The 27,311-nt window shown below is 45.4% G+C and overlaps 1 protein-coding gene across 8 annotated transcripts in view; it reads right to left on the bottom strand.

Annotated features, from left to right (window-relative positions):
- The window catches only part of TBC1D8 (TBC1 domain family member 8), a 111,567-nt gene that overhangs the window by 17,293 nt on the left and 66,963 nt on the right, over positions 1-27,311 (bottom strand). For 6 of the 8 annotated variants that reach the window (XM_032592615.1, XM_030310381.1, XM_030310383.1 and 3 more), the window contains 11 exons: positions 26,470-26,710; positions 15,574-15,781; positions 13,766-13,960; positions 12,644-12,823; positions 11,099-11,249; positions 8,391-8,605; positions 7,356-7,473; positions 4,717-5,002; positions 3,840-3,969; positions 3,580-3,678; positions 2,816-2,884 (listed from right to left, as the gene is read on the bottom strand). In XM_032592615.1, the coding sequence (XP_032448506.1) occupies positions 2,816-2,884; positions 3,580-3,678; positions 3,840-3,969; positions 4,717-5,002; positions 7,356-7,473; positions 8,391-8,605; positions 11,099-11,249; positions 12,644-12,823; positions 13,766-13,960; positions 15,574-15,781; positions 26,470-26,710 (1,892 nt within the window). The remainder of the gene's footprint in view (positions 1-2,815; positions 2,885-3,579; positions 3,679-3,839; positions 3,970-4,716; positions 5,003-7,355; positions 7,474-8,390; positions 8,606-11,098; positions 11,250-12,643; positions 12,824-13,765; positions 13,961-15,573; positions 15,782-26,469; positions 26,711-27,311) is intronic. The other 2 variants (XM_030310382.1, XM_030310384.1) reach the window with 1 other exon arrangement.

The following is a 27,311-nucleotide window of genomic DNA, read 5'->3' as shown; positions in this document are numbered from 1 at the left end:
TCTCAAGCAGACTCTATGCTGCCAGTGCAGAGCCCACTATGGGGCTCAAACCCACAAATCAGGAGATCATGACCTGAGCCAAAATTAAATTTTGGCTCCCAAATATTATTAAACAGCCTGATAATTCATTCAAGAGTGAATGAATTTAACAGATCATTAATAAGAGCAGGTTTATGGAATACATAAATAACTGTTTTTCAGGTCTTTGGTGTTTCCAGAAATATTCTGTGACACCAAGTTTGTATTATATTGTTCACATCTTACTGGGGTAAGATTAATGATACTGTTCTCAATTTGAGAGAATAGGAGACAGACATCACAAATCTGAATTTATATAATTTGAAAGACTGCTTTACAACACGGATGGACCATGAAGGCATTATGCTAAGTGAAATAAATCAGGCAGGAAAAAAAAGAAAAATATTGTATTGATCTCAATCTTATGTGGAATCTAAAAACAAAATGCCAAACTCGGAAAAAGAAATCAGACTTGTGGTTCTCCGAGGCTGGGGTGAGGAGTGGGGGAACTGGGTGAAGTGGCCAGAAGGTACAAATTTCCAGTTATAAGAAGCACTAGGGATGTAATGTATGACGTGACGACTATAGTTAAGGGCTATATGGTATACTTGAAAGTTGCTAAGAGAGTGGATCCCAAAGTTCTCATCACAAGGAAAAAAAAATTCTTTTTTTTTTTTTTTGTATCCATATGAGATGGGTGCTAATTAAGCTTACTGTAGTAATCACCTGACAATATACGTAAGTCAAATCGTCATGCTGCATGCTTTAAACTTACAGTGCTGGATGCTGGTCATATCAATAAAACTAAAAGAAAAAAATTGCATTCAAACCTTAAAAAACTGCTTTAAATTACCAATAAAAATAGATTTCATTAAGTATCAACCACATGGTTCATCTTGAATAGGAAAGAGTATGTAATGAAGACGGTCAGAGCTACTGCTTGTTAACACAGAAGGATCATGCCCATTCATTCCAGGCTTAGGGAAGGATGCAGTGAAGTTATGGAACAGACTCCTTATTAATAACCTATCATGTATTTATAAAGCAATGGAAGGGTATCTCTATGTGAACCTTTCCCTGAGAAAATGAAATTCTGACTTTAAAGACCAGAGGTGTATGTAAAACCCAACTAGAGAACATTATACCCCACACAGTACTTAGGCAAGTATTATGACACATGACGTCGGGCTATGAAAGCCAAGGGAATTCAGAGAAGGCCAGAAGCATGGAGAGAAAGGACAGTCTGACAGGGCTCTTACGTGGTGGGGCACATGCAGACTCTGGGCCCAGAAACACTGGAGCGAGTACATAAAAGTGCTGTACAACGCAATCAGACACCATGATTATCATACTATTCTGCAATTTCCTTTGGAAGTGTATCTTAAAAAAATATTTTGTATTTATAGTTCTTAAGTTTCTATTTGTAGTTAGTCCTAAGAGTTGGAAAGCTAACTACAAATAAAATTTCATTAAGTACCAAACACATCGTTCACAGGAAAGACAGAAAACAGCTCTACCTTCTTTAAATACTCTTTGTATTAAAGATGAACATGGCTAGTATTTAATGAATTTTACTCATTTAAACCAATCTTTTAAATTATATAAATTCAGATTTGTGTCAGGTCTTAGGCTGAGAACAGTTAGCCTTAAATAAACGAAATACTTTCATGCTAAACAACACACTTGTCTACCTGTCTTTATGTTTCTAGTATTCCCTATTTTTCCTCCTCGAAAGTCGAAGAGAGGTGGGGGCTTGGGATACCAGTAACCTTTGACTTCATATTTTCTCTTCTCAACAGAGGAAACTATCAAACCTGAAGACAGGGGATGTTCATAGAAGACACGGATCTGAGAAGTCCTCCCTATACATCCTGCTCACTAGGAACGAGGGTGCCAGGACTCTAGGCCAACAGCCATTTCAGTGACTGCAGGCAAATATGCCACGACAGATGTGCACAAGGTTCAGACCACCTCTACTGCTCTGCTTAGAAGCACCTGACGTGTAGCTTAGTACTATTTCCATCAGTTTGACAATCTGAGTTCAGGAAGGACAGCAACTCAGAGTCCCCACCAGGAAGGGTTCTGGAAGCCAGACTCCAGACTTGCTTTCTCCAACTGTCCATTCTCCCCCTTCACTGCCATAGTGTCAGGTGTGGGTCACCTAAATCCTGCCTGTCTTCCCCATTTTCATCTGCTGTTTCAAGCAAGGACAGTTCTAGCAGGGTTATGGAAAATTTTCTCTGCTGCATGATTTAAGTAGCAAGATCTGGATATCTACCTCAATATCCAAATATTAGAAATACGGTTTAGTATATTTAGTATCGTCAATGATAGACTCTAAGGTCATTTTAAAATGAGCAAGACTACGTGGCAACATGGAAAAGTGCTAGTAAGAGTATCAAGGGCAAGTCAAGTATAAAGTAACGCGCTCTATAAAGCCAAATATCAAAATATGTCAACATGTATTACGGATGGGAGTAGGAGTCATTACAAAGCATAGGAGGTGGTGATGATAGTAATGGTCACTGTTCCACGTACTCAGGCCTGGGAACTCCATGGAGAACAGTGAAGAACGGGTTACCGGCACCCAAGGCCCTCGGCAGATCACAGTTCTCGTGTGTGAGCCGCAGGCAGGCGAGGAGAAGATGGAGCCAGCAAGTGGGGCAGCTCCGGCCTCTGCTGCCACTGAACAGGCGCGTGGCAGACTCCGCAGCTTCCACGTGCTCACCCACCCACCCCGGCAGGCCAACAACATGGGCTTGGCCTTTCACTCCCCCATTTGCCCAGAGTTTCCTACCTTGAATAAGTCATAGAGTTCTTCCAGGTCTTCAGGAAGAATGGAGACTTCTGGGGTAACAACGCGGAGCTTGAAAGAAGAATGAACAGCAATGGAGTGAGTTCTGTGCCAGCACCTAGGAGGATCGGAGGAACAGGGGGCTCTTCTTGCTCGTAGGGGGGCGAGGGGACGCCAGGCACCAGTCCTGTCTACCAGAGCAGCCTGTTCCTCTCTGATGCAAAGATCACCATATGGTAACTTTCTCAAGGTGTTTACCCTCAACCTTTCCAATTCACACATCAGTGCCTCAGGACAAATGTGTAGGTTCTGACAGAAGTCAAACTCTAGCAAAGACGGGGCTTGGGCAGGAAGTTCCTCCTGAATAACAACGAACACTGCAGGCCTTCTGTGCTAGGCATTTTATATATCGGACTTCATTTAATCCCAGATGCTGGGTATTAGTATCCTCATTTTACAACCGGGTAAGCTGGGGCTCACGGTGGTTAAACTGCTCACAGTCTGACTTGAGAACCTCTGCTGTTTCTATACCAGGTCATTCTAATTCAATGGGGGGTGGGTACAAAGCTGGCATTAAGTTTATGTATTTATTTTTAGTAATCTCTACACCTAATGTGGGGCTTGAACTCATGACCCTGAGATCAAGAGTTGCAGGCTCTTCTGACTGAGCCAGGCAGGCACCCCAAAAGCTGGCATTCTTATGAGACCAACAGGAGACCAGAGCCCAGGTTAGTGCCTGACTGCCATTCTGATAACCCTTGACTCACCACATTCTGCTTTGTGGTATCTTCATGGCCTTGGAGAACCCTGATCCTGTGCTTACAGCGCAGGTGCTCAATCTGCTCCACAGACTGGTCTCCAAATTTCTGCAGAGAAACAGAGAGTCACTCATGCACAGAATCCCTTTTTGCATACAAACAGAGGAAAGTAGTAGTAGTCAGGGAACCTCCCTCAAAACCCACCTGAGCAACCCACTTGAGCAAGTTTCCAAGAGGGCGAGGGTGGGGATGGGGCCAGGTCCAGTTACCTCATAGGAGTCCCGGATCAGGTCGGCAATGTCAGTCACAGGGTAGGGCTCCTGGTCATCAGAGAAAAAGGCATGGTGGCTGCCGACTGAGGGTCCAGGGCTGTCCTCATTCTTAATGTGATCTAGAAACCTGAGCACACAACCCACCTTTGAAGCACTGGTTTCCCCTCTCACCTGAGCACCACACCACACCCACTACCTTCACAGGGGCCGTGAGACATCTCAGAGCACTTTCAAACAGAGTTCATTTGTCTTCAAACACTGGGAGGAGGGCAAGGTAGCAACCACTGTGCTCCTTTAGAGAAAAGGAGACATCCCTAATGCCAGACTTGTTGATCTGGGCTCCATGGGTGGGTTTGCAGAGATCGGGAACTCTCTGGAAATCAATACAAAGTTCTGTGCATACGTGCAATTGCAAGCTTCCACAGCGTTCTGAAAGGGAAACTCTCATCTGTCTTTCACCTTGCCCTCAGCTCCAAGAAACCCAGGTTCCAGTCCTCAGCCTCATGGGGCTTTTCTTTCACTGTAACACACCAGCCCCTGCACATCAAATGTCTGAAACCTCCAGCTAGCTGCCTGAGACCACCATTTCCTAGTGCCCACCTGCCCCATTCAAGGCCACTCTGAGTGTGTGTCTCCTCAGAGAAAAGCGCTGAGAGCCCACTCTCCTCCTGTACCCTCTCACTAGCTGGAGAGGAGTGGGGAAGATGGCGCTTTTCACCACACACAGCCAACAGTGCCACCTGATAGGATGACAAGTGTCAGAGTGGAAGGAAAAATTCCACAATGACGGCCCTGCTGGGCACCTGCTGCTGCCTTTACCCATCATCTGTCTGGCAGAGCCCTTGGCTGCCCGCCTCACCCCCCATGAGCCCACCTGCTGAGGACCATGAGGGCCTGGCCATCGTCTTTGCTGCTGCACAGGCCCTCAGCGTTGGCTTCCAGCACGGCCAGCCCCAGCTGGAAAATGGCTTTGATCCCATCGTAGAAGAAGCAATCCACAACGCTCACCGCGCTCTCCAGAGGCATAATGCTGAGGAACAGAGTCAGGAACCACGAGAGAGAGATGGACGCTAGGGCTGAGAGGTCGTTCATGTGCTCTGCCAGCTCGGGGAGGTGCTCCTTGATGAGCTCCTCAAAGACTGACTGGTCCACCTGGGCCCCTGGAAAAGGCAGGCCATGGAGACTTGGTTGGGCAGGGAGTCACACTTTCTAAAGTTAGCCTGAAACTGAAACTAATCTGAGATGATCAGAACAATGAAACCAAATTGGAGTCCAGAAAAGGACTCACACTTAACTGATTTTTGACATTGACTAGGGTAATTCATTGGGGATAGTATTTTCACAAAATAATGCTCAATCAGAGGATATGTGTGTGGGGGAGGGAGGAGGGGGGTGGGAACCTCGAGTCCTACTTCACATCATACAAGAAAATACATCTGAAATGTGTCACAGACCTAAATATAAAAGCTAATACTATAAAGCTTCTCAAGGAAAATAGAGGAAAAAGGCAAAATTTCTTAGGACACAAAAAAGCACTAGCCACAGAAAAAGTTATAAATTGGACTTCATGAAAATTAAAGACTGGTGTTCTTCAAAAAACAATAAAATAATAATACAAACTGTGAACTCAGAAAATATTTGTAATACATATACCTGACAAAGGTCTTGTATTCAAAACAACAACTCTTGCAACTTAGTCATCAATAACCAATTTTTTCTTTAAATAGGCAAAAGATGTGAGCAGACACTTCAAAGGAGACAATAAACAAATAGCCAGGAAGCACAGAAAAATATGTTGAAGATCCTTAATCAGAGAAAGGCAAATTAAAGTCTCCATGACAGATCCCTTCTTACCCACTAGAATGGCAAAAATTAAAAAGACAATTCCAAGGACTAACAGGGATGTGGAGCAGCTAGAACTTCTACATTGCTGGTGTGAGATGTGTGACTACTTTGTGCTTTGAAAAACAGTTTCTTACAAAATTAAAAATACATCTAACCTGGGACCTAGCAATTCTACTCCTAGGTAAATACTCCAGAAAACAGACAAACTTTATTCACAAAGAGACTTCTACAGGAATGTGTATTGCAACTTTACTTACAATAAAAAAGCTGGAAGCAACTCAAATCTCTACTAACAGGTGACTGGATAAACAAATCATGGTATAAATGTACAGTGAAGGGCTACTCGGCAATAGGAAGGAACAAATTACTGATGCACCAACAACCTCATGTTATACAAAGGAAGCCAGACACAAAAGAGATTACATTCTCTGTCATTACATTTATACCAAGTTCAAGAATGGGTTGAACTAATCCGTGGTGATGGAAATCAGTATCCTGCCACAGGTGGGGAAGGGGCAGAAGGGAACTTTGTGGGTTATGGAAATACTCCACCCTGCACTGGGAGGTGGTCACACAGTGTGCACATTATCACTGACAGTCTGCTGGTCACCGAGGAGTATGAACTGTGCCATTGCAACACCATCAACAGATGACCGCTTTGGCAACTTGCCTCCCGATGTCCCTGAGGTCTGATGAATCTGTACTACCATGTACAAGGTTAAACTGCCTCCCACAACATAAAGTACAAAGGGGAGCACTCAGGCACATGAAGGGAACCAGGAAAGACAGTCTAAAGTGTACCGAAAGACCACTAAAAGGCACCAAGTGGTCACCTCCTTCCCAGCTAACCCCCCCCTTTACTCTCAGTGGTCATCACATTCCCTCAGGTCTTTGGATACCAGTCTTCAGAAAGCATCTTCTTCCTGCCTTGCTCCTACATCCAGTCCTTTGCCAAATTCTGTCTCAAATTCGTTCTTTTGTTTCTGTTCTCACAGCTGCCACCCTAATATTAGGCCACCTCCAGAAAGGGTATCTAAGAGTATCACCAAGCAGAGGCAATTTTTCTGTCACTTGTCCACTAGGAGGTGCTGGACCACAAAATAATGCAAGTTCAAATCAGCCATAAGAAGAAAAGAAGGTATCAAGTGTGTGCCTGAGGGCTGTGGGGTCATGGGTCTGCCCAGAGCCCAGCAGCAACAAACGGACCTTCTCACTATCAACGTATGCAAGTGGTGGGGGTACGGGGGCGTTTCCAAGTGTGCCCTTCAGGTCCAGCCTCGAGGGTCGCCAGCACTGCTCCATGTGCCTCCTCTCCTCGGGGCGAAAGGGGTCATCTGTCTGCATGAGCTCCTTGGATACTGAGAGGAAGACCACCCTCTGTTTCCAGGCCACAGGGAAAAACCTCTCTGGTTTTCACTCTTCAACTTGTTTCCTGAGCCTAAGAAATTTTCTTTTCAGGTTACCTCACTACACCATTTTGCTAGAATAGTGCAGATTATTACACCGGTTAGTTGTGCAAATTCAAGAGCCAAGCAGGGTTTGTACAGAGACCAGCTGAGCAGCACAGGGGATTTTTTACTGAGAACTGATGACACATGTCTTGGCCCAGGCTCTGTCCCTACTCCCCAAGCACAGAGGACGAGGAGGAAGGGGAAGGAGGCACATTACCAATGACTCGGTGGTTGAAGTAGTCGGGGAGCATCCGCTCACACACAGCAACCAGCAGCCAGAAGGCCTCCTCCTCCTTGGCATACAGCAGCAAAACGGAGGTCAGGATGTTCATGGACTGCTCGGGTTCACAGAGGAGGGGACGGTTAGTGACCAGGCCACACAGACACTAAAAACCACACAAGTCAGACTGCAGATGAGAGACCCAGGGCAGCCCAACCACACTGACACTCATGAGGTGGAATGATCACGTTATCAACATGGTCCCCACAAGACACACCAGGCTGAGTGACCAGCCATCGTCCCGTTACTGTCCCCATCTAGTAATGCTGAGCTTCAGGCTCAGGTCAAATCCAACCATTCTGTATGTTCAAACACACACAAGGCATTCACACACTGATTTTGCTTATTTACAGGAAAACAAAGTTTAAAGTCTTCTATTTTCAAATATCAGAAACGCCTCTAACTCCGTCTCATGCTGGGGCCGGAGGGCGGGTGTTTTAATTTACTGAGTTTTATTTTGTGCTTCTTTACCACATCCCTGAGTAAACTTCCCGAGCAAACTCAGCAACTGCTCCGAGGACATCTTACCTCCACTTGTGCTTCCTGAAGGAAAGGGACTGACCCCAAACATCTTTTCCCTCCCCAAACGGCACTGATATTTTTTTAAATAATCCCCACAACTTCTGTAGAGATCTAGAAAAATAAAGCTCCACAGAAGGGTTATCAGTGCCGTCCTACAGCGGAGGCCTGGAGGGGTGGTGGAGACAATCTGTCCTACCGTGGACAGCAACTCAGCATGTGCACTGCTCTTTGCTCCAAGCAAAGTTTCTAATTTCAAGTAATCAGCCTGTTTGACTATATGAAGATGATTCCTTCAGCCTTATTTGATACATTCTTTCAGGGAAGGGACGAAGCACAGAGCCCTCACAGAACAGTCAGTACCAGACAGCCAAGAACACCAGGAGCTGAAGCCCAGCAGATCAACACAAGACATGGACTCAACACAAGACTGCTCCTCACTGCACGCCTCACCTGGCAGTACCCAATTTTAGGGTTCCGGTGGGCATAAGCCGTCAGGACTCTCCTCAAAGCAGCAATTCCGGTTTCATTTTGGAAGGCGGGGTGCTCTGGTAAGGAACGGTGCAGGTCCCGTTCTATCTCCTCCGTCACCAGGCAACATTTTCCCATGGACTCCTCCACCAGATTACCATAGTAACCGGGATGCGAGGCGAGATCAGTAACGGCATCTGACAATTTAAAAGTAATTTTTCAAGGGGGTGGATTACCAGGATAGAGTCAACATGGGGAGGGGGCTTGTCCTGCCGGAAGACCTCAATGGGGTCTCATTACTTGAGGGACATAAAATATTTTGAGACCACACACAACCAAAAGGGCTTCATTTCTGCCAAAACAAAGAAAGAAAGAAAATGAAACAATGTGGCTTTTCTAAGAATAACCTTACATAGAGGGAAACAGCTCATACTAGAAATAACTGTATTAATATGTTTTTAATAAGTTGTATTCTCTCGTAACAGGAAGAGTGGATATGTGGGTGTATTCATACATACAGATGTACACACAATTTTCATATATTAACTCAACAATAAATTACTGAGCATGTATGTGTGAAACATGTACAATTATGCTTAAGTAATCACACAATTATCAAGGAGCCAACAAGCCAACAACAAGAAAGTCTGAGGCCGGGATCATGATGTGCAGGTCGACCAAGCATAGCCCACCTACTGCTGAGCTCCCACCCAAGCCTCTGACAGGCAGATGACATCAGGGGTGAGGCATCCATAACACAAGAGGATCCCATTCCCTTATCAGCCAGCACCAGGGCACCTGTGCTTCCAGCCAATGGTCCCGCTTGGGCGCTAGTGGCAGGTGGGGCTCCAGTCCTGAGACCAGCCCCACACAGGGAGGTCCCAGGAGAGCAGGGCAAGCAGAAAGGGCCCAGTTCTGCCTTTAAATGCTAGGTAAGGTTTTTTACTTCTGACTGGGTTTAGTATACTACGCTCCTCAACTCTCCCATCTGCTGTGATTCCCATCACATCTGATAAACAACCATTACGGCACTCCCCTGTCATCAATGCTTAATACTAACAGCTGTCACTCATTATGCAACAGCCTAAACACCACAGCAATCTTTCTGTCAACACTACTGCTTGAAAGGAAAGACAGCCCTTTATGAACTAGCCTTTTTTTTTTTTTTTTAAATAAAACGTGTGTGTATTTTCATTAAAGAGGCAGACGGTAAGCCGGTGGCATTAACAGGTGTCACTCACTGGGTGGTAAGATTATAAGTCATGTTACTTTCTTTGCTCGTTCCTCTCTATTTTCTTTCCAACTCTGAGTAGGGGTTGTTTTTATTAGGTACAAAAATGCAGAAGGCATTTTTTAATTTTAAAAAGGCCTGTCTTTGGTGGGCAGCTGCAGAAACAAGGCAACAGGTGGGGGGGCTCAGAATGTGAGACAAGGTGAGCAGTGGTAGCAGACCTATCAATAAATGCCAGCAAGTAGGTCAGAAAGCAGGAAATGTGCATCTGGGCACCCAGGGCTGGAGAGGGGATGGGCTTGGTTATTTGGGGGAGAGACTGGGAAGAAGGAAGACAGAGAGTAAGGTGGGGTGAGAGTCAGCATGAAGCGGACATGAGGGAAGAATATAAGAAATGTGCAGGGAGGGGCTCCAGGGTGGCTCAGTCAGTTAAGCTCCCGACTTCAGGTCATGATCTCAGTTTTTGAGTTTGAGCCCCACATCAAGCTCTGCACTGACAGAGCGGGGCCTGCTTGGGATTCTCTCTGCCCGCAACTCAATCTCTCTCGGCCCCTCCCTCCCTCTCTCTCTCAAAATAAAAAAAAATAAACTTATAATAACAACAAAAAAAGTGTACAGGGAAAGTACAGGTGCCCAGGCTCGGCCTCTGGGAGGCCCATGCTGACCTGAGAGCAGCAAGGCCACTGAAGGAAAGGGGACCTCCTCACCATGCCTCCCGCTGCACCCTGAAAGGAGCAGCTAAGTCACACCACTGGACAACAGGGCCTTCCCTTCCTGCCCGCAGGGCCCCACCTCCTCTACCGAGCCAGATGAAACAGCCACACTCAATGCAGAGAAAGACAAACGCCTGCTCAGCCTGTCTCTGGAGAAGTTGGTCCCTGTCTCTGTGCACCCATCAGTGAGTGTCACCAAACAGCACCTGGGGCCTGAGGCCAGACAAGGACATCACTGAATGGGTCAAGTGGTATAAGAGGAAGACGTGGGCAGAGGAAAAATGTCCACAATTGTACCTCTTAGGGACCCTGTGTGTCTTCAACAGACAAGGGACCAATAGAAAGTATGCTGGGGGATTTATTTGAATGCCACTGCAAGTGAACAACATACACAGAGTTTTGTTTGTTTAGTGTATTTCAGAATGCATGTCCTAGAGAGATACTTCCCTTCTAGAAGGTTCTTTACAGAATTCTCAGGACTCAACATTACTTTTAAAAGAGAGGAGGTCACTTCAGCCAGATCTCACATTGACCAAGGAGAACATCGCAGCCCAGGGGTCTCAGGCAACTTGACCCAGGTCCCACAGGTAACACAGTAAGAGTGCTGAAGTTCTGGGCTGGGAACATCACAGAAAGAATCTAAAGATGGATGACTTGCCTGCACACACACGTTGTTCAGATCTGGACCTCTGTTCCTGTTCTGCTCCGGAAAGAACTTTTGGCCTCAAAATACCAGAAACACTTACCTGAGAAAAGCAGCCAGAGTTTGCCACGTAAAGACTCAGGGATCCCCATGGCTACAAGCTTCCGGATCTTCTCTGTGCGAAACATACACACGGTTCTGCCATATTCCACAAAGTGGTCATTCCACAGGCTTATTTTTATCTGCTCCCTGGACTGCAAATGGAAACTTTGTTAATGTACAAAGAAACCCGTCCATACCTTCCACTACAGCCCATCCAGGATGCATAGCAGAGGGATGTTGCCTCTATTAACAGAGGAACCAACGGTAATGGGCAACTGGGTCAGCAAATATTTTTGAAACACTTCCAGGCACAGAGGATGTAAAGATGAATAACAGTGTACCAGCCCTTGTGGAGTTCAGAGCCCAGCAGGAGGGTTTACACAAATAAAATACCATTTTCTTGGCAAAGTTGATCGTAAGAATATGTTTGTACAAACACTCAAGTCGCCCAAAGCAGATAGGAGGGAGGGGTGGGAGTGGGGGACGTTAGGGAAGCTGATCAGGATGTTGACAGCAAGCCAGCTGCTGAAACACAGGTCAGCTCAGAGGGCAAATGAGGGCAAGAGGTGGGTGGGGATCGTAATTTACCCTGAGCTCTGCCACAACCAGAAGAAAAACTGAAACCTAAAAAAATTACATTGTTCTCATTATCAGAAACAAGAAAGATACCATTTCTCTAGGCAACTAAAAATCCTTTAAAATCATCTGTAGATGGTGCGGTCTGGGTAGCTCCATCGGATGAGCATCTGACTCTTGATTTCAGCTCAGGTCATGATCTCATGCTTTGTGGTTTGAGCCCCTTGTCAGGCTCTGTGCAGACAGTGTGGAGCCTGCTTGGGATTCTCTCTCTCCCTCTCTCTCTCTCTGCCCCAACCCTGCTTGCACGTACGTGCTCTGTCGCACTCACACTCTCTCTCAAAATAAATAAACTTAAAAAAAAATTATCCCTAGATGGCCTTTTAAGCAAGATGTCCATAGATACCCCTGGCACATGGGTCCCAACGCAGCTTCCTTCTAGCCATCATATCTTTTAAGAGTACAATTTCTAGCCCATTCACCCTATTGTATGTAACCTTGCCCTTACATTCTCCCTACAAAGAGGATGAGTATAAATAAATGTAATAGAAATATCTTCAGTCCAGTAAAACTACAGTATAGGAGACCTTTTGTTCCAGGAGAGAAACAAGAAACATTGTAAAAGGAACCCACACAGACACCACTGGGTAAGAAGAGAAACACTTGTTCTGTATCTGGAAGAACCCACAGAGGACAGCACTGATGGCTCTACAGGTCACATGGCCAAGAGTTTCGTCAAAGAGCCACTTAATAGGGCAGGTAGGAAAGTCATTGCCCTTGGTCATTTGACCACATCCTCCATGTATCCAGATATGCCCAGGCAACTGGAATCAGCTGGCCCCCTCCCACTACTGCCAAAGAGGAAGAGGGAGGGGCGCTAGCCGCTGGGGCTGCACGGCCACCCGCACCACACCTGCTCTCCCGAGGGCTGCGGGGTTGGGGCTCAAGAAGGCAGAGCCATGCCACCCACCATTCGCAAGTCGGGGCTCTGGCTGCCCGACTGCTGGAAGACAGATATCAGGGCCTCGGGGTGCAGGCGCGGGCTCTTCTCTTTTTCACTTTCCTCACTATTTTGAGAGGACACCATTTCAAGATCTCCAAACTTGTGGTCACCGCACATGCTTGTTGAATGAAACACAGGTGAAGTCTGCTGGAAAGAAAAAAGGAGGGGAGCCAGAAGAAAGTCACCGCTTTACCTATGGAAGAGTCTTTGTTTTGCCTTTGGAGGCATGAAGATAACATACTTAAACATGCCTATTAATGACTCAAGGGAAACAGACTAACATTAGACCCAACAGATTTGATCCTCATTGTGCTTTCCCGGTAAGGCTGCTCACACACACCCAGCATGGGTCCAACAGGGAGCCAGCCAAGCACCATTTCTTGTATGCTTCCAGAACTGAGGATGTCAATCTTCAAAAAACAACTCTACGGTACGGAGAGACTATCTCCTTTCCTCCCTCTCACTGCGTGGGTAAAAAGAGGTCAAGCAAGAGAGGGACGGGCGTGTAACAACAGGAGACAAGGCCCCAGCAGATCTGGGTCTGTTTTACAGCTGTCCAACCTTAAGGACAATATAACTTCTCTTTTAACAAGTTACATCTGCCCCCAAATAACATCCAAAGTCAGGTGGGGGGCACTGACCCCTCCAACCGGTGAGGGGGTTGTTCACTAACCTGCGGGTCAATTCCGCAATCAAACGCTCCAACCTGTGAGTGGTGCCCTGTCAATCCCTTTGCCACATGGGTGTGTCCCACCAACCTAACATACGGAGGGGTGCCCATCAGATCCACTCACCTCTGCTGAGGGGTGCCCTATGAACCCCTGTAACCTGTGAACAGGGGGCCCCGTTAGCCCCTCCAACCGCTCATCTGCATGGGGCACCCTCGGACCTATGTAGCACCCACTCAGGATCCCTCGAGTATCAGAAGCGATACAGTGTCTGGTACACAGGTCCAGTCATCTCTTACACACTTCTCTCATACCCAAGTAGATTAGTGTCACATGCACACCCTTTAGAGATCACTGCCTTGGAGGTGGTGAGGAAAGAGACCCTCATTTTATAGGATCCCACTGTTTCTAAGGATCATACCATGTCTTCATCTTGGGAGGTGTCATAATGCACGGGGTGGTTGGCGTGCACCCGCTGCAGCCTCACGAGCAGGCTCCCCACCAAGCTATCTCTGTCCTTTAGCTCAATGAACTGGAAGGCCATCTTGCTCCTGATGCTGACAATGACGGGATTAGGTAGCAGACTTGTGTCCTCCATCTTCTCAATGCTCACCACCTATTGCAAAAAAATTATACACAAAGGTGCAGCAAGAGAAAAAGGAGGGCACGCATTTCAGTTACATATTTAGAAAATATCATGTGCTAGAAAGTAAAACCAAGTAACTTCAATAAGGAACTGATACAAAGGTTAAAAAGTGGTAAGGCAGCAAGCATATTCACAAGAGCCAAAAGGTCAAAATAACCCAAGTATCCATCAGCAGGTGAACGCAGAAACAAAATGTGCTCTATCCACACAAGGGAATATTACTCAGCCTTAAATAGGAGAGAAATTCTGACACCTGCTACAACACAGAATGAACCTTGAGGACATTATGCTAAGTGAAATAAGCCAGACACAAACAGGCAAGTGTTGTATGATTCCACTTACAAGAGGGAACTAGAGCTATCACATTCAGAAAAAGAAAGTAGAGTGGTGGTTGCCCGGGGGCTGTGGGAGGGAGGATGGGGAGTTAGTGCATGATGGAGACAGAGTTTCAGTTTGGGAAAATGAAGAAGTTCTGGTAATGGGTACACAATAATGTGATGTATTTAATGCCACTGCACCGTAACACTTAAACATGGGTGAAGTGAGGGGCACCTGGGTGGCTCAGTTGGTTAAGCGTCCGACTTCGGCTCAGGTCACGATCTCGTGGTTCATGGGTTTGAGCCCCATGTTGGGCTCTGTGCTGACAGCTCAGAGCCTGGAGCCTGCTTCGGATTCTGTATCTCCCTCTCTCTCTGTCCCTCCCCTGCTCATCTCTTGTCTCTCTCTCTCTCTCTCTCAAAAATAAACATTAAAAAATTTTCTTTAAAAAATGGGTGAAGTGCTAAATGCAATGTCATATATATGTTACAACAATAAAACAAGTACGTACGTAAGACAACTCTTGGATTTCTTGCTCCACTCCTAAGTAAGAATATTTGCAAAATGAAAACAGCTAGAAAATGACATGGAGGGAGATCACACAAATGAAAAAAATTTGAGTTTTTCCAAAGAGCAGTGCTTAGAATTTGGAGGTCCTGGTGTGAAACAAGAGTTGCTGTTACTGTCCCAACAGACATGCCTTGAAACCGAAGGACTGGGCTTATCAGATCCAGAAGTGGCCGCAGGTTGCCTTGCATTTCTGGGAACACAACTGCACAATTTTCTAGGAGGAAGGGACCTGATCCATGTTAAAGGAAACATTTTTTAAATGTTTAACTCAAGTCCCAGGAGGGTATAAAAGCCAAGCAATCTGACATTTTCAAAAGGTGATGCTTTTTTGTCAGTTGTTTTTTTGCTTTCCCCATTTTTGTGAGCGAAAGGGGTGGATTCATTCCTAAGGGCTGTTGGAAAAGCTTTAATTGCTAGGCATGTACTTTCTAATGAGAACTTTATCAAAAACCCTGAGGTGAGAGTGTTTTATTCTCACCAATCACTTCCATGCAAATTTCAGGTGCTGTAGCAACGACAGAAAAAACAACAACCAAATCAGTACTGGTCAAATTCAGGCCGTGCTTCCCTCCAGAGGCCCGTGTTTAGCTGGCCAAACCCTGCTGGCTGAGCACCCCTGCCTGTGCCAGGTCTCACAGTGACCACGGGCTCAAGGATAAAAGGTGGGTTTGGGAAGCTCCTGCCAGGGCGGCTACCTCTCTGAGTGGGAGGATGACATTACAGCAGCCGTCCTCCTTGCTGGCGAAGCAGATGTAACGGTCAGATGTGAACATCCGCCCGACGGTGTGACAGCGACTGAACGGCGTCCACAGCGAACAGTCCACGACTGAGTGCAGCTTCTCTTGCCTCGGCAGCCTGAAGAAAGCCCGGAAGAACTCATTCTGTGCTCTGGCTTCAAGGTCCCTGGCGAAGGAGGGACAGAGAAGAAGAAGAGGCAGGAATGGTGACTGAACACACTGGAGTACAAAGAAAAACCCTGTGAAACCACTCACTGGCATAGCCGGATATTGAAGTGGATGCCAAAAGGTGCTGAGCCCCTCCAGGTCCTGCGTGGGTCATTAGCGTGCACCCCACTTCACAGCCAATCTTTGGAACGCGTACTCAAGGCAGAAGGGGCTGCCCCTGCGCAAAAGTATTACGACAAACTCACAGACCTTCCTTCCTGGTTTGAGTAACATTGTGAATTACGATAAAACAATGAAGAATCCAGTATCCAAAAGTCAGATGACAACGAGGGTTGACAAGGATGTGGAGAAACTGACACCTTCGCACACTGCTGGTGGGAATGTGCAGCCACTTTGGGCAACAGTCTGGCTGTTTCTCAAAAGGCTCAACATGGAGTTACCATAAGACCCTGCAATTCCCCGCCTAGGTATACACCCAAGAGAACTGAAAATGTACATCTGCTGAAAACCCGGTACATGCGTGTTCACAGCAGCATTATTCATAATAGCCAAGAACTGGCAAGAACCCAAATGTCCATCAACTGATAAATGGATAAACACAACATGACAGGGCCACACCATGGAATATTACTTGGCCACACTGCTGAGCAACAAAGTACAGACACATGCTACAACACGGGTGAACCCTGAAAACCTTACAGATACAAAAGACTACACACTGCCTGATTGCATTTATATGGAATTTCCAGAATGGGCAAAACTCATAACCACAGAAAATAGATTAGTGATTGCTTAGGGCTGGGGATAAAGGGAGAAGTGGGGAGTGACTACTCATGAGTACAGGGTTTCTTCTTGGGGTGAAGAAAATGTTCTAAATCAATTGTGGTGATGGTTGCACAGCTCTGTGAATAGACTAAAAAACCACTGAATGGACACTTTAACAGGGTGAATTGTATGAATTATATGTATGAATTAAATGTATGAATTATAGCTCAAAAAAGCTTTAAAAAAATTTAGATCTGTGCGGGCATATAGAAAGTGCTGAATAATCATTAACTATTATTACCTTTAAAAAACAAATCCAGGGGCACCTGGGTGACTCAGTCAGTTAAGTGTCCAACTCTTGGTTTCAACTCAAGTCATGATCTTACAGTTCATGGGATCAAGCCCTGCATTGGGCTCACAGTGACAGTGTGGAACCTGCTTGGAATTCTCTCTCCCTCTCCCTGTGCCCTTCCCCCTCTCATGCACACTCTCTCTCTCTTAAATTTAAAAAAAAAAAAAATCCTTCTAAATAAAAAAAATCTAAGTAAAGTATCGCCAGAGAGAAGCACATCAGTGTCACATCAATACAGACAGCAGAGAATGGTGGTGAGCTAGGGGAGAGATCCTACCCCAGGGAACCCCCACCAAACCCCGATTCTTGGCTGTAATATCCAGCAAAGCAAGAAGGCAGCCAAATCACAATGTTTAAAAATACTGATGAATGTATGTCATACCCCAAAATTCTAGTAGAAGGGAAATTCCACTGTACAAAGATAAAAAATTTTCTTTGTGGGGCACCTGGGTGGTTCAGTCAGTTAAGCATCTGACTCAATTTTGACTCAGGTCATGATCTCACAGTCATGAGATCAAGCCCCACATTGGGTTCTGTGCTCAGCTTGGAGCTGGCTTGGGATTCTCTCTCTCCTCCACTCTGCCCCTCTCCCACTCATGTTTTCTCTCTCAAAAAATTTTTTTTTCCTTGCCACATTAAATAAGAGTTCTCTAACTTTGTCTGATATAATTAGCACTATGCTCAAAGTAAGGAATATGAACTCTTGGCTTATTAGCTGTGTGACCTTAGACACACTCCTCCATATCACATCCTGACATCTGTAAAATGGAAATACCTAACCTTTCTGCTTCAAGGGATCCCTGCAAACATAAAATGATGTCCACAATATTGAGAAAGCAGATTAGAAACAGTATCTACAGGGGTGCCTGGGTGGCTCAGTTGGTTGGGCATCAGACTCTTGGTTTCCATTCAGGTCATGATCTCATGGTTCATGGGATCGAGCGCTGTGCTGGGCTCTGCACTGACAGCTTGGAGCCTGCTGGGGATCCTCTCTCTCCCTCTCTCTATGCCTCTCCCCTGCTCACGCTTGTGCTCTCCCTCTTTCAAAAAAAAATAAATAAAATAATTAAAAAAATAAACAGCATCTACAGTATGACCCCATTTACATAGATTTTATATAATTTGCAGAAAGTGATGTGTAAAAAGACTTTGCCTAAAATGTTAATAGCAGTTGACTCTTCATTGTAGGATTTCCACTTTTCATTTTATTCTGCTTAAACTTTCTACCTGACCACGTATTGTTAGCTTTTTAAAAAATTATTCCATTTTCTTTTAGGAAAAGAGAAACTTTTTAAATATTGCATAAAAGAAAAGTATGAAACTCTGCAGCCTGAGTGATCTTTTAGACACGTGCCCCCCTCACCAGGGCCATGCTTGCACACAGATGCCCTTTCTGCCCCTGTTCTCGTTCCCAACCCAGTCCTTGTTTTCACACCATCACACAACTGTCTTCCCAGAGACACCCCTCCCCCCCCCACCCCAGAGACGGGCGAGTGCTTGGAATTTATTATCAAACCCTCACAAAGAAAAGATACTTACATGTCCAGAAAGTCCTCTAGGTACAGAAAGAAACTATATAAATTCCAAGATCAAGATGGGTCCAGTTACTGAAGGCCAAAGCTACAGTTCCTTACCCTGAAGTGCTGATATTCCACAGATGGCTGTTTCCAAAGGAGCCTACACTTACTCCACAGAGGAGCCGGGAGAACATGGGAAAGCACCATGAATGCTCTAGAAATTCATGTACTACAGGATGGAAGGCAAGGCCCCTCAAGATCACCCCAGTTCCCTGAAAGCAGGGAGGAGACGCATACATTCAACACATTTACGCTGGAAGACTCACATCCTTGTCCCCAAAGCATGCTGGCCAGGCTGGCTGTGGTGAAAGTGAAGCCAGTGCAGCCTGTCTGTACTTATCTTACAGATGTGGCTCCAGCCACCACTGAATTCACCTGTTGGCTATTCTTCCCTAGAAGCACAGAGAGACGGGATGGAAGGACTTTTTGTATTTACTTTGCATCCAGCTCTTCAATTTAAGAGTTAAGGTGCTCAGTTATCTGATGTTTCTATTCAGTACACCCGCTGCGTCAGCCAGCAGCTCAGTTCAGCCCCCTTCTCCATACTACACACCATCTCCATTCTCCTTTCTGGGCTGTTCCCTGTCACTCCAAGGGTCCATCTCTCACACATTCAGCAGCCGGAGACCAGTGACCTAGCATTACAAGACAGAAAGCAGCAGGAGGGACTTCTGAAGTCATCTTCCTTCCTTAGAAAGTTCTCTTCCAATTCTACTTCTAAATATGCATTACATGTATATATGTGGTATTCAACTTTCCGACATAACTGAGATGAAGACCAGCAGCTTGAGAGATGAGTAGCACAAGCCCTTTATGAAGCTCAGGTAAGACCGCCTCATCCCTTGGGTCTGTTTCCAAGCAGGTGATAGTTGTGATGCTAAAAATGCCAGCTCATCTTTCTGAAGAGCACCAAAAACAAAGCCTGCTAGCCACAATTTGCCTTTCAGACCTTCTAGCACTTACTAAATGTTCCCACTTTTCCTCCATAGAGATGACGAACAGACATGGGTCATAACCTACCATTCAGAAAGCACTAGCTAAGCTCGGGCCTGAAAGCCACAGAAGTGCCCCCAGAAAGATGGAAACTAGCCCAGCAACCCCGACAGTATTCACCAGCTCTTGTCCACGGTGCTGGTATGTGCCGGCCAAAGCAACTGCTCCAAGAGAAAGCTACAGTGGAGAAGAGAAGGGGAAGGTGCCACAAATCACCCTGTCTTAACACATGTCATTGTATGAGCCCGGAATCACCTGGAAATCAACAGGGGTTCATCAGAATATGGAGCAACACCAAGTTTGCTGTTAAAGCTGAAATTAATATGTGCAATCGTGCATGACAACCATGCAGAAAATTCTAGACTATATGCAGACAATTTAAAAATCCAGACTTGGGGTGCCTGGATGGCTCAGTCGGTTAAGCATCTGATTCTTGATTTTGGCTCAGGTCATGGTCTCATGATTCACAGGCTTGAGCCCCACATCAGGCTCTGCACTGACAGCACAGAGCCTGCTTGGGATTCTCTCTCTGCTCCTGTCTGCTTCTCCTCCACTCCCACTTAAAAATAAATAAATAAACCTTAAAAAAAAATCTAGACTTAATTTCTTAGACCTCAGACCCAAGAAATGAAGGGGTAGGTAGTTCTTTTGTTTCTCTGCAAACCTAGAATTAGATTTTCCCCTCCTAGTTTAGATACAGGTATCAAAAATAGGTTTCCCCTCTCTCTTACCCATCAACCTTTTAGAATGCTTTAGGGAAAACCTGTATTAGGCCTTATACACAAACTCTCCCTCCCTCATTTATCACTCATGCACATATGCAAACCTACTGTGTGTCAGCAGCTCAGAGCTTCTCAAGGTCAAATGCTTCCCCAAACTCAGTCTGTGTGTCAGGCTGGGGCAGATGGGCTCCCCCATTAGCTCAAGGTGTGAGGACTTCCGATCTGTGTCCTCAACAGGAGGCCTCAAGCACCATCCCGGCCCTGCTGGAATATCTCAGTCCTCTACAGCCAGTCAGCCCCAGAAAAACACATACAATGATTTCTGGAGGCTCTTAGTTAACAAACTTGCCCACAGACCCACGCCCAGCTCCTCTGAAACTCTGGAATATACCAAGAACCAATAATGTAGAAACAAGGCAGAAAGGCCCGATACACTATGTCTCCTCAAAGCCCAAGTCTGCACATAAAACAGTGTTTCTCCAATGTGTGTTTACTTAAAACACCTTTCCTCAGCCTTCCCCCAAGAGCACTCCGGAAACAGAAGGACAACATTGCCTGCAACATCTTAGGCTGGGTCCCCTGGGCACAGTGGTGGCGTGATCGGCCCTCAGACAACAACCAGCAGTGTGGAGGTGGACTCAGCTGGTGCCTGCAGTGCCCCGTTTCTCTGAAAATCCAGCCAACGGAGCCCCGACAGACCAGGGCCTCAACGACACCGGCATCCAGAAGGCTTTTTCACACTCAGGGCTCCTGCCTTTGTCCCACCCCAGAGAGAGCCACCTAAATGACCTGCACAAGCTCAGGGCAGCGAGGGCTCTGCAGGGTCGGGAGACGCAGGCCTTCCCTGGTGAGGTGGAAGCTGTTTGGGACTGCATGAGCCCCAAGAGATGTCAACTTTGAACTAGAATCACAAGGGCTGAAAGTTGAATAAATTACAGAGTGAGCCTGGGAATTCTGAATAGGGACACAGGAGAAGAGCAGAAAAGGGAGTGAATCTAGGCAGGAAAGGCCAAAGGTCTGACAAGCCAGGCTGGGGAGCTGAGAATCAGCCAGGCAACAGGGGATGAGGGCTTTTTTTTTTTTTTTTTAATTTTTAAGGTTTATTATTATTATTATTATTATTATTTACTTGGGGAGGAGGGAACTGGGGAGGGACAGAAAGAGGGAGAGAATCCCAAGAAGATTCCACACTGCAGAGTCCAATGAGGGGCTCGAACTCATGAACCGTGAGATCATGACCTGAGCCGAAATCCAGAGCTTAACCAACTGAGCCACCCAGGCACCCCATGAGGATGAGGGCTTATTACTGAAGACATCAGCCCCCTGGCAGCCACTGTTCACCTCTGGAAATCGCAGAAACACCTTACAACAAATCTTACAATAGCTTAGAATGAATCTCCATTTACTACAGTGCATTAACTGAGCTTCCCTCCAGTACTTTCCAGCCAGTCAATACAGATTTTAATGAAGATACTAATTCTGATTTATTGAAACCCATCACCTCACCAATATCCCACCCCCAAAATAGCTGGCCATACTGTTCTCAACCTATCACTCACAACTTCAGTCTGGTTATTTTATGTTGTAAATTTCAGGACCAATCAATGCATTTGTTCTGCCCAACTCCTGAAAGCCCCTTCCCCAGCCTCAGTCACCCCCCGTCCCTGGATTCTGTTACTATACACCAGAATCCCTGATCCAGGCCCTCCTCTGTGCAGTGTGAGGGCTGGGCTAGGGGACTCTCCAGTTCTGCTGGCTCTAACTTATCTGACTGGTTCTGTTGTATGATGTACCATCCCACCCTCCTGGCTCCCACTGGAGTTCCAGCCCCACTCTGCTCTGTCCCCAAGTCCCATGGGAGTAAGCACAAGCAGTGAACATGACTAATCCATAATCAGATGGCTCACCACATTCGTGACCCCAAGGGCACCTTTCTAAAGCCCTTATCTGGGAAGGGAAGTGAAAATACATCAACAAAAGGGAGCCTGAGGAGCATTCCAGCACTTCTGATTGTGCCCTTAGCATCAAGAGACTGTTTTCCTCAACTTGAAAACCTGGGCTCTCTTGGCAGGATGTCAAGCTGACTGAGTCATTACCTGTTTATGTCCACAGGCCTATGTCTCCATGACAGAAAGCTACACGAGACCCAGCAAGCAACTGGTATGCAAGGACATGCCTTTCACTTTTGGAAGAAGTCACTCAAAGTGCAGTGACCAGCAAAACACACCACAGACCAGAATCCTGCCGTCCACGCTGGGGCCAGCCCTAGGCACCCATGGGTCCCCAGCAGCTCCACCACCAGCCACTGCCAGGGCCCCCTTTTGTCCTTTTCTCTCTCTTCTCCTTTCTACTTGTTTCTAGGACAGAAAGTAGAGGAAGGAGAGCCGTGTATAATGCACCTGAGTTCTGGAATGTGAATGAAAACTGTCTGTACTGATGAATTCTCTTCCAAAATGAATGAGTATACCAAAGGGTCTGAAGCGCTACAAACTTGCCATCTGCCTCTTCTTTCCCTATTTCTGCCCCAAGCCAAAATGCTACATCTAGAAGTGGAGCCATGAAGGAACATCAGGAAATTTGTGAGCAGTCACCTGAGATCCCAATGCTCATGGAGCTGACCAGAACACACAAGGCTATTAGCTGGCCTCCTATTCCTAAAACCCAGCTGCAATTCACACACGTACACATCTGTGTGCAAAACCCACAGGGGAGGTGTTAAGTTCTAATGGGTGATTTATAGGAGCCCTTTAACAACTCCTACAACTGAGTTGTAGAAACTGATCTTTGTTGGACTAAAAAGACTCAGATACCAAACTACTATAGAGATACTTAAGGAAATATAGGAGGGACGCCTGGGTGGCTCAGTCGGTTGAGTGTCTGACTTCTGCTCAGGTCATGATCTCGCGGTTGGTGAGTCCAGGCCCCACATCAGGCTCTGTGCTGACAGCTCGGAGCCTGGAGCCTACTTTGGATTCTGTGTCTCTCTCCCTCTCTCTCTGTCCCTCCCCTGCTCACGCTCTCTCTTTCTCTCAAAAATAAACATTAAAAAAAAATTCATATAGGGGCACCTGAGTGGTTCAGCTGGTTAAGCTAAGTCTGACTTTGGCTCAGGTCGTGATCTCATGCTTCATGTGTTCAAGCCCCACGTCAGGCTCTGTGCTGACAGTTCAGTGCCTGGAGCCTGCTTGAGATTCTGTGTCTCCCTCTCTCTGCTCCTCCCACACTCATGCTCTGTCTCTCTCACTCTCTCTCAAAAATAAACATTAAAAAAATTTTTTTTAATTAAAAAATATAAAAAGAAATATGGGAGAGCGGGGTGACCACTGTGCTGGACTGTCTTCTCTGGACCAGAGACAGAGCCAGAGATATAATGTGAAACCCGCAGGAGGCACAGGGAGGAGCTCAGGGCTGGGAGTCAGAAGACCCAAGGGCAGCAACCCAAGGTTCCCTTTTTGTAAGGGAGTGACAAGCAGCAGCATCCCCTCTTGCAAAGGAAGTGTCAGATTCTCAGAGAGGACACAAAACCAAGTGAAATTAAATTCATTGGAGTTTTACCAAAAAGTGCACTTTTTGATTTTTGCCTTATTTTGTGACTATACATGATCAATTTATAACATATGCACATAGCAGGGGCTCTGAATTCTTGCTGAGTACATGTAAACTACAAACAAACACACCACCATTTAGAGACTACTAATTAGACCCATGTTCTCCCAGATGTTACAGAGAAAACAGTAAATGTGTCTAAAGAGTAATAGGAATGTTACAGTGGATTAAAAAAAAGATTTTGGGGGAGCGCTTGGGTGGCTCAGTTGGTTGAGCATCTGACTTCAGCTCAGGTCGTGATCTCACGGTTCGTGAGTTTGAGCCCCACATCGGACTCTCTGCTGTCAGCACAGAGCCCGCCTCAGATCCTGTGTCCGCCGCCCCACCCCCCCGCCCCCTCTCTGCCCCTCCCCCACTCATACTCTCTCAAAAATAAACAGTTTAAAAAAATTTTTTTAAAGGTTTCATTTTTTAATTTTTTTTAATATACGAAATTTATTGTCAAGTTGGTTTCCATACAACAGCCAGTGCTCATCCCAAAAGATTCCCCCCTCAGTACCCATCACCCACCCTCCCCTCCCTCCCACCCCCCATCAACCCTGTTTGTTCTCAGTTTTTAAGAGTCTCTTATGCTTTGGCTCTCTCCCACTCTAACCTCTTTTTTTCCTTTTTTTCCCTTCCCCTCCCCCATGGGTTCCTGTTAAGTTTCTCAGGATCCACATAAGAAAGAACACATATGGTATCTGTCTTTCTCTGTATGGCTTATTTCACTTAGCATAACACTCTCCAGTTCCATCCATGTTGCTACAAAGGGCCATATTTCATTCTTTCTCCTTGCCACATAGTACTCCATTGTGTATATAAACCACAATTTCTTTATCCATTAAAGGCTTTTTTAATGACTGGACACAGAATGACACAGAACTACCCTATGATCTCATAATTCCACTTCTGGGTATATGCCCAAAAGTCATGAAAGCAGGAACTCGAACAGATATTTGCGCATACCTGCTCATAGCAGCATCATATACGATAGCTAAAAGGTAGAAACAACTTTGTGTCCATCGATACATGAATGGACAAACAAAATGTGGTATATACATACAATGGAGTATTACCTAGCCTTAGAAAGGAAAATAATTCTGACACAGGCTACAACATGGATGAACCTTAAGGAATTACACCTAAAGCCAGTCACAAAAAAACAAACACTGTAGGAGCCTACTTATATGAGGAACCACAAGAAGTCAAACTCAGAGACAGAAAGTAGAACGGTGGCTGCCAGCGGTTGGGGGAGGAGGGAAATGGGGAGTTATTGCTTAATGGGGACGAAGTTTCAGTTTTGCAAGATGAAGAGTCCCAGGGTTGGATGGTGGGGATGGCTGCATAACAATGTGAATATACTTAACCATTTTTCAAGCATACGGTTCAGTGGTATTAAGGCAACAAATTTTAGGTTATGTGTATTGTATCATGTAAAAAAAAAAACTTGTTTAATGACTAATAGTATTCAAATAGCAGTGGTGATTCTATAATGATATCAAATATATCCATCCAGGACAGCATTTGATAGAAGGCTTATTCCTCAAAGGGTATCTTGGTATCAACTCTGCAGTTACCTGGTCTGACCCACCAAGTCAGAAATCACAGTCAAGCTCGAACACCACTGTTTAAATTTTAGATAATAAAGCTGAACTTCTTTAAAAGACTAATAATTCAGGGGCACCTGGGTGGCTTAGTCAGTTGAGTGTCCGACTCTCAGTTTCAGCTCAAGTCATGATCTCACAGTTGTGAGAGATTGAGCCCCATGTCGGGGTCCATGCTGGATATAGACTCTGCTTGGGATTCTCTCTCTCCCTTTCCCTCTGCCTCTCTCCCCCACTTGCATGCCCACCTGCCCGCCCTCCTTCTCTCTCTCTCTCTCTCTCTAATAAATAAATAAATAAATAATAAATGAATAAATAAATAAAGTGACTAATAATTCAAGCAACTGCCTCAGACATCTCCATAACTAGCATCAATTTGGGGCAAACCAATAATAAAGAATACTACCTTACAGTATTACTAAGGCACATTTCTTTGTTTTTTTTTTTTTTAAATGTTTATTTATTTTTGAGAGAGACAGAGACAGAATGAAAGTGGGTTGGGGCAGAGAGAGAGGGAGGCACAGAATCTGAAGCAGGCTCCAGGCTCCGAGCTGTCAGCACAAAGCCTGACCCGGAACTCGAACTCACGAGCTGTGAGATCATGACCTGAGCTGAAGTCGGACGCTCAACCAACTGAGCCACTTAGGCGCCCCTAACGCACATTTCTAATGACAAACCAGTAACAAAAATAAATCTCATTGTCCTGAACACTTATTTCTACAAAGCGATTTCATATGGAAATATAACATTTCTTAATGTTCACTGATAAAACACAGTGTTGAATGGAATTCTACCATGAAGCTATTCATATTACATTGCCTAGAAGTAGTTTTTTATAAAAATCAGTTTCAAAATATCAGGGAAAAAAAAGCAGAATTGGATGCAGAAATCAAAGACTACTGCATAAAAAAAAAAAAATTAACAATCTCAGCCAATTATTATGTCACAATCATGATTAACAACATAGGAAAATCTGCATTTTGCCAAAGGGAAACTTAAATCTAGTACAACTAAGACTAACAAAGCCCATGTAAATGAAGCCACAGTCCCCCAGGTGAGAAACAACTGAAAACAGAAGCTCTTACCTCTTGGTGATCTGGCTTGGCTCCTGCAGGTCTGGGTCCAGGTCAAAGACCTCATTGTCCAGCAGCCTTCGGAGTGTCACATCGGCCAGCTGCTCCATGATCTTGAACACCTCATCAAGGTTCAGGAACATGGAGAAATCACGCTCCTTATTCTGTGTGGTGATTCGGATGGTGTCCGTCAGAAAGACATTGGACGTTCTTTCTAATTTCTGGATATCAACCCAAGGGACTATAAGTTTAACTAGAAGGGAAAAAAAGGCAAATACAGATTTTAACCTAACATTTGAGCCATACTTAAGTGTATCAACAAACAAGAGTCCAAGGCTTTCCTTAAGCTGAAATGCAAACACCTTTTAAACCAGAGCAGTAAAGAGGAAGCACAAAACTGGTTGACAGCTGTGTGTCAGAACCCAATTCATGTTTAATGGTTTTCTTAAAGATTTAAGTAAAATTTTCTAAGTTGCTGGCTACTGCACACATAGAGGGGACACTGTTCTGAAAACGTGAAAACTTCAAAAATATTTAAACTTAAATATTTGAAAAATATGCAAAAGTTTCTCAATCTACATAATTTCTGGTTTCAAAGGCAGCATTCATGGCGTAAGCTATGAAAAAAAAGAAGTGCAAAAGAGGATTATTCATGATCTCGGATACAGAAACAGGCTTAACATTTAGACTGTGTCAAATGACAGAGTCTTAGGAGACACAGTACAAATTTTTATGGAATTCTTTTTAAAGTAATACAGTACAAACAGTACATTTTATAAACAAGTACTCTATTCTGGGAAATGTTTCCAATACAGTGGGTAGCCAGGCTAGCTTGCTAATGCAAATGGAGAAGG

Source organism: Lynx canadensis, chromosome A3, assembly GCF_007474595.2.
Source record: "Lynx canadensis isolate LIC74 chromosome A3, mLynCan4.pri.v2, whole genome shotgun sequence".
NCBI classification, from domain to species: Eukaryota; Metazoa; Chordata; class Mammalia; order Carnivora; family Felidae; genus Lynx; species Lynx canadensis.
This window is presented reverse-complemented; position numbering and strand designations above follow the sequence as displayed.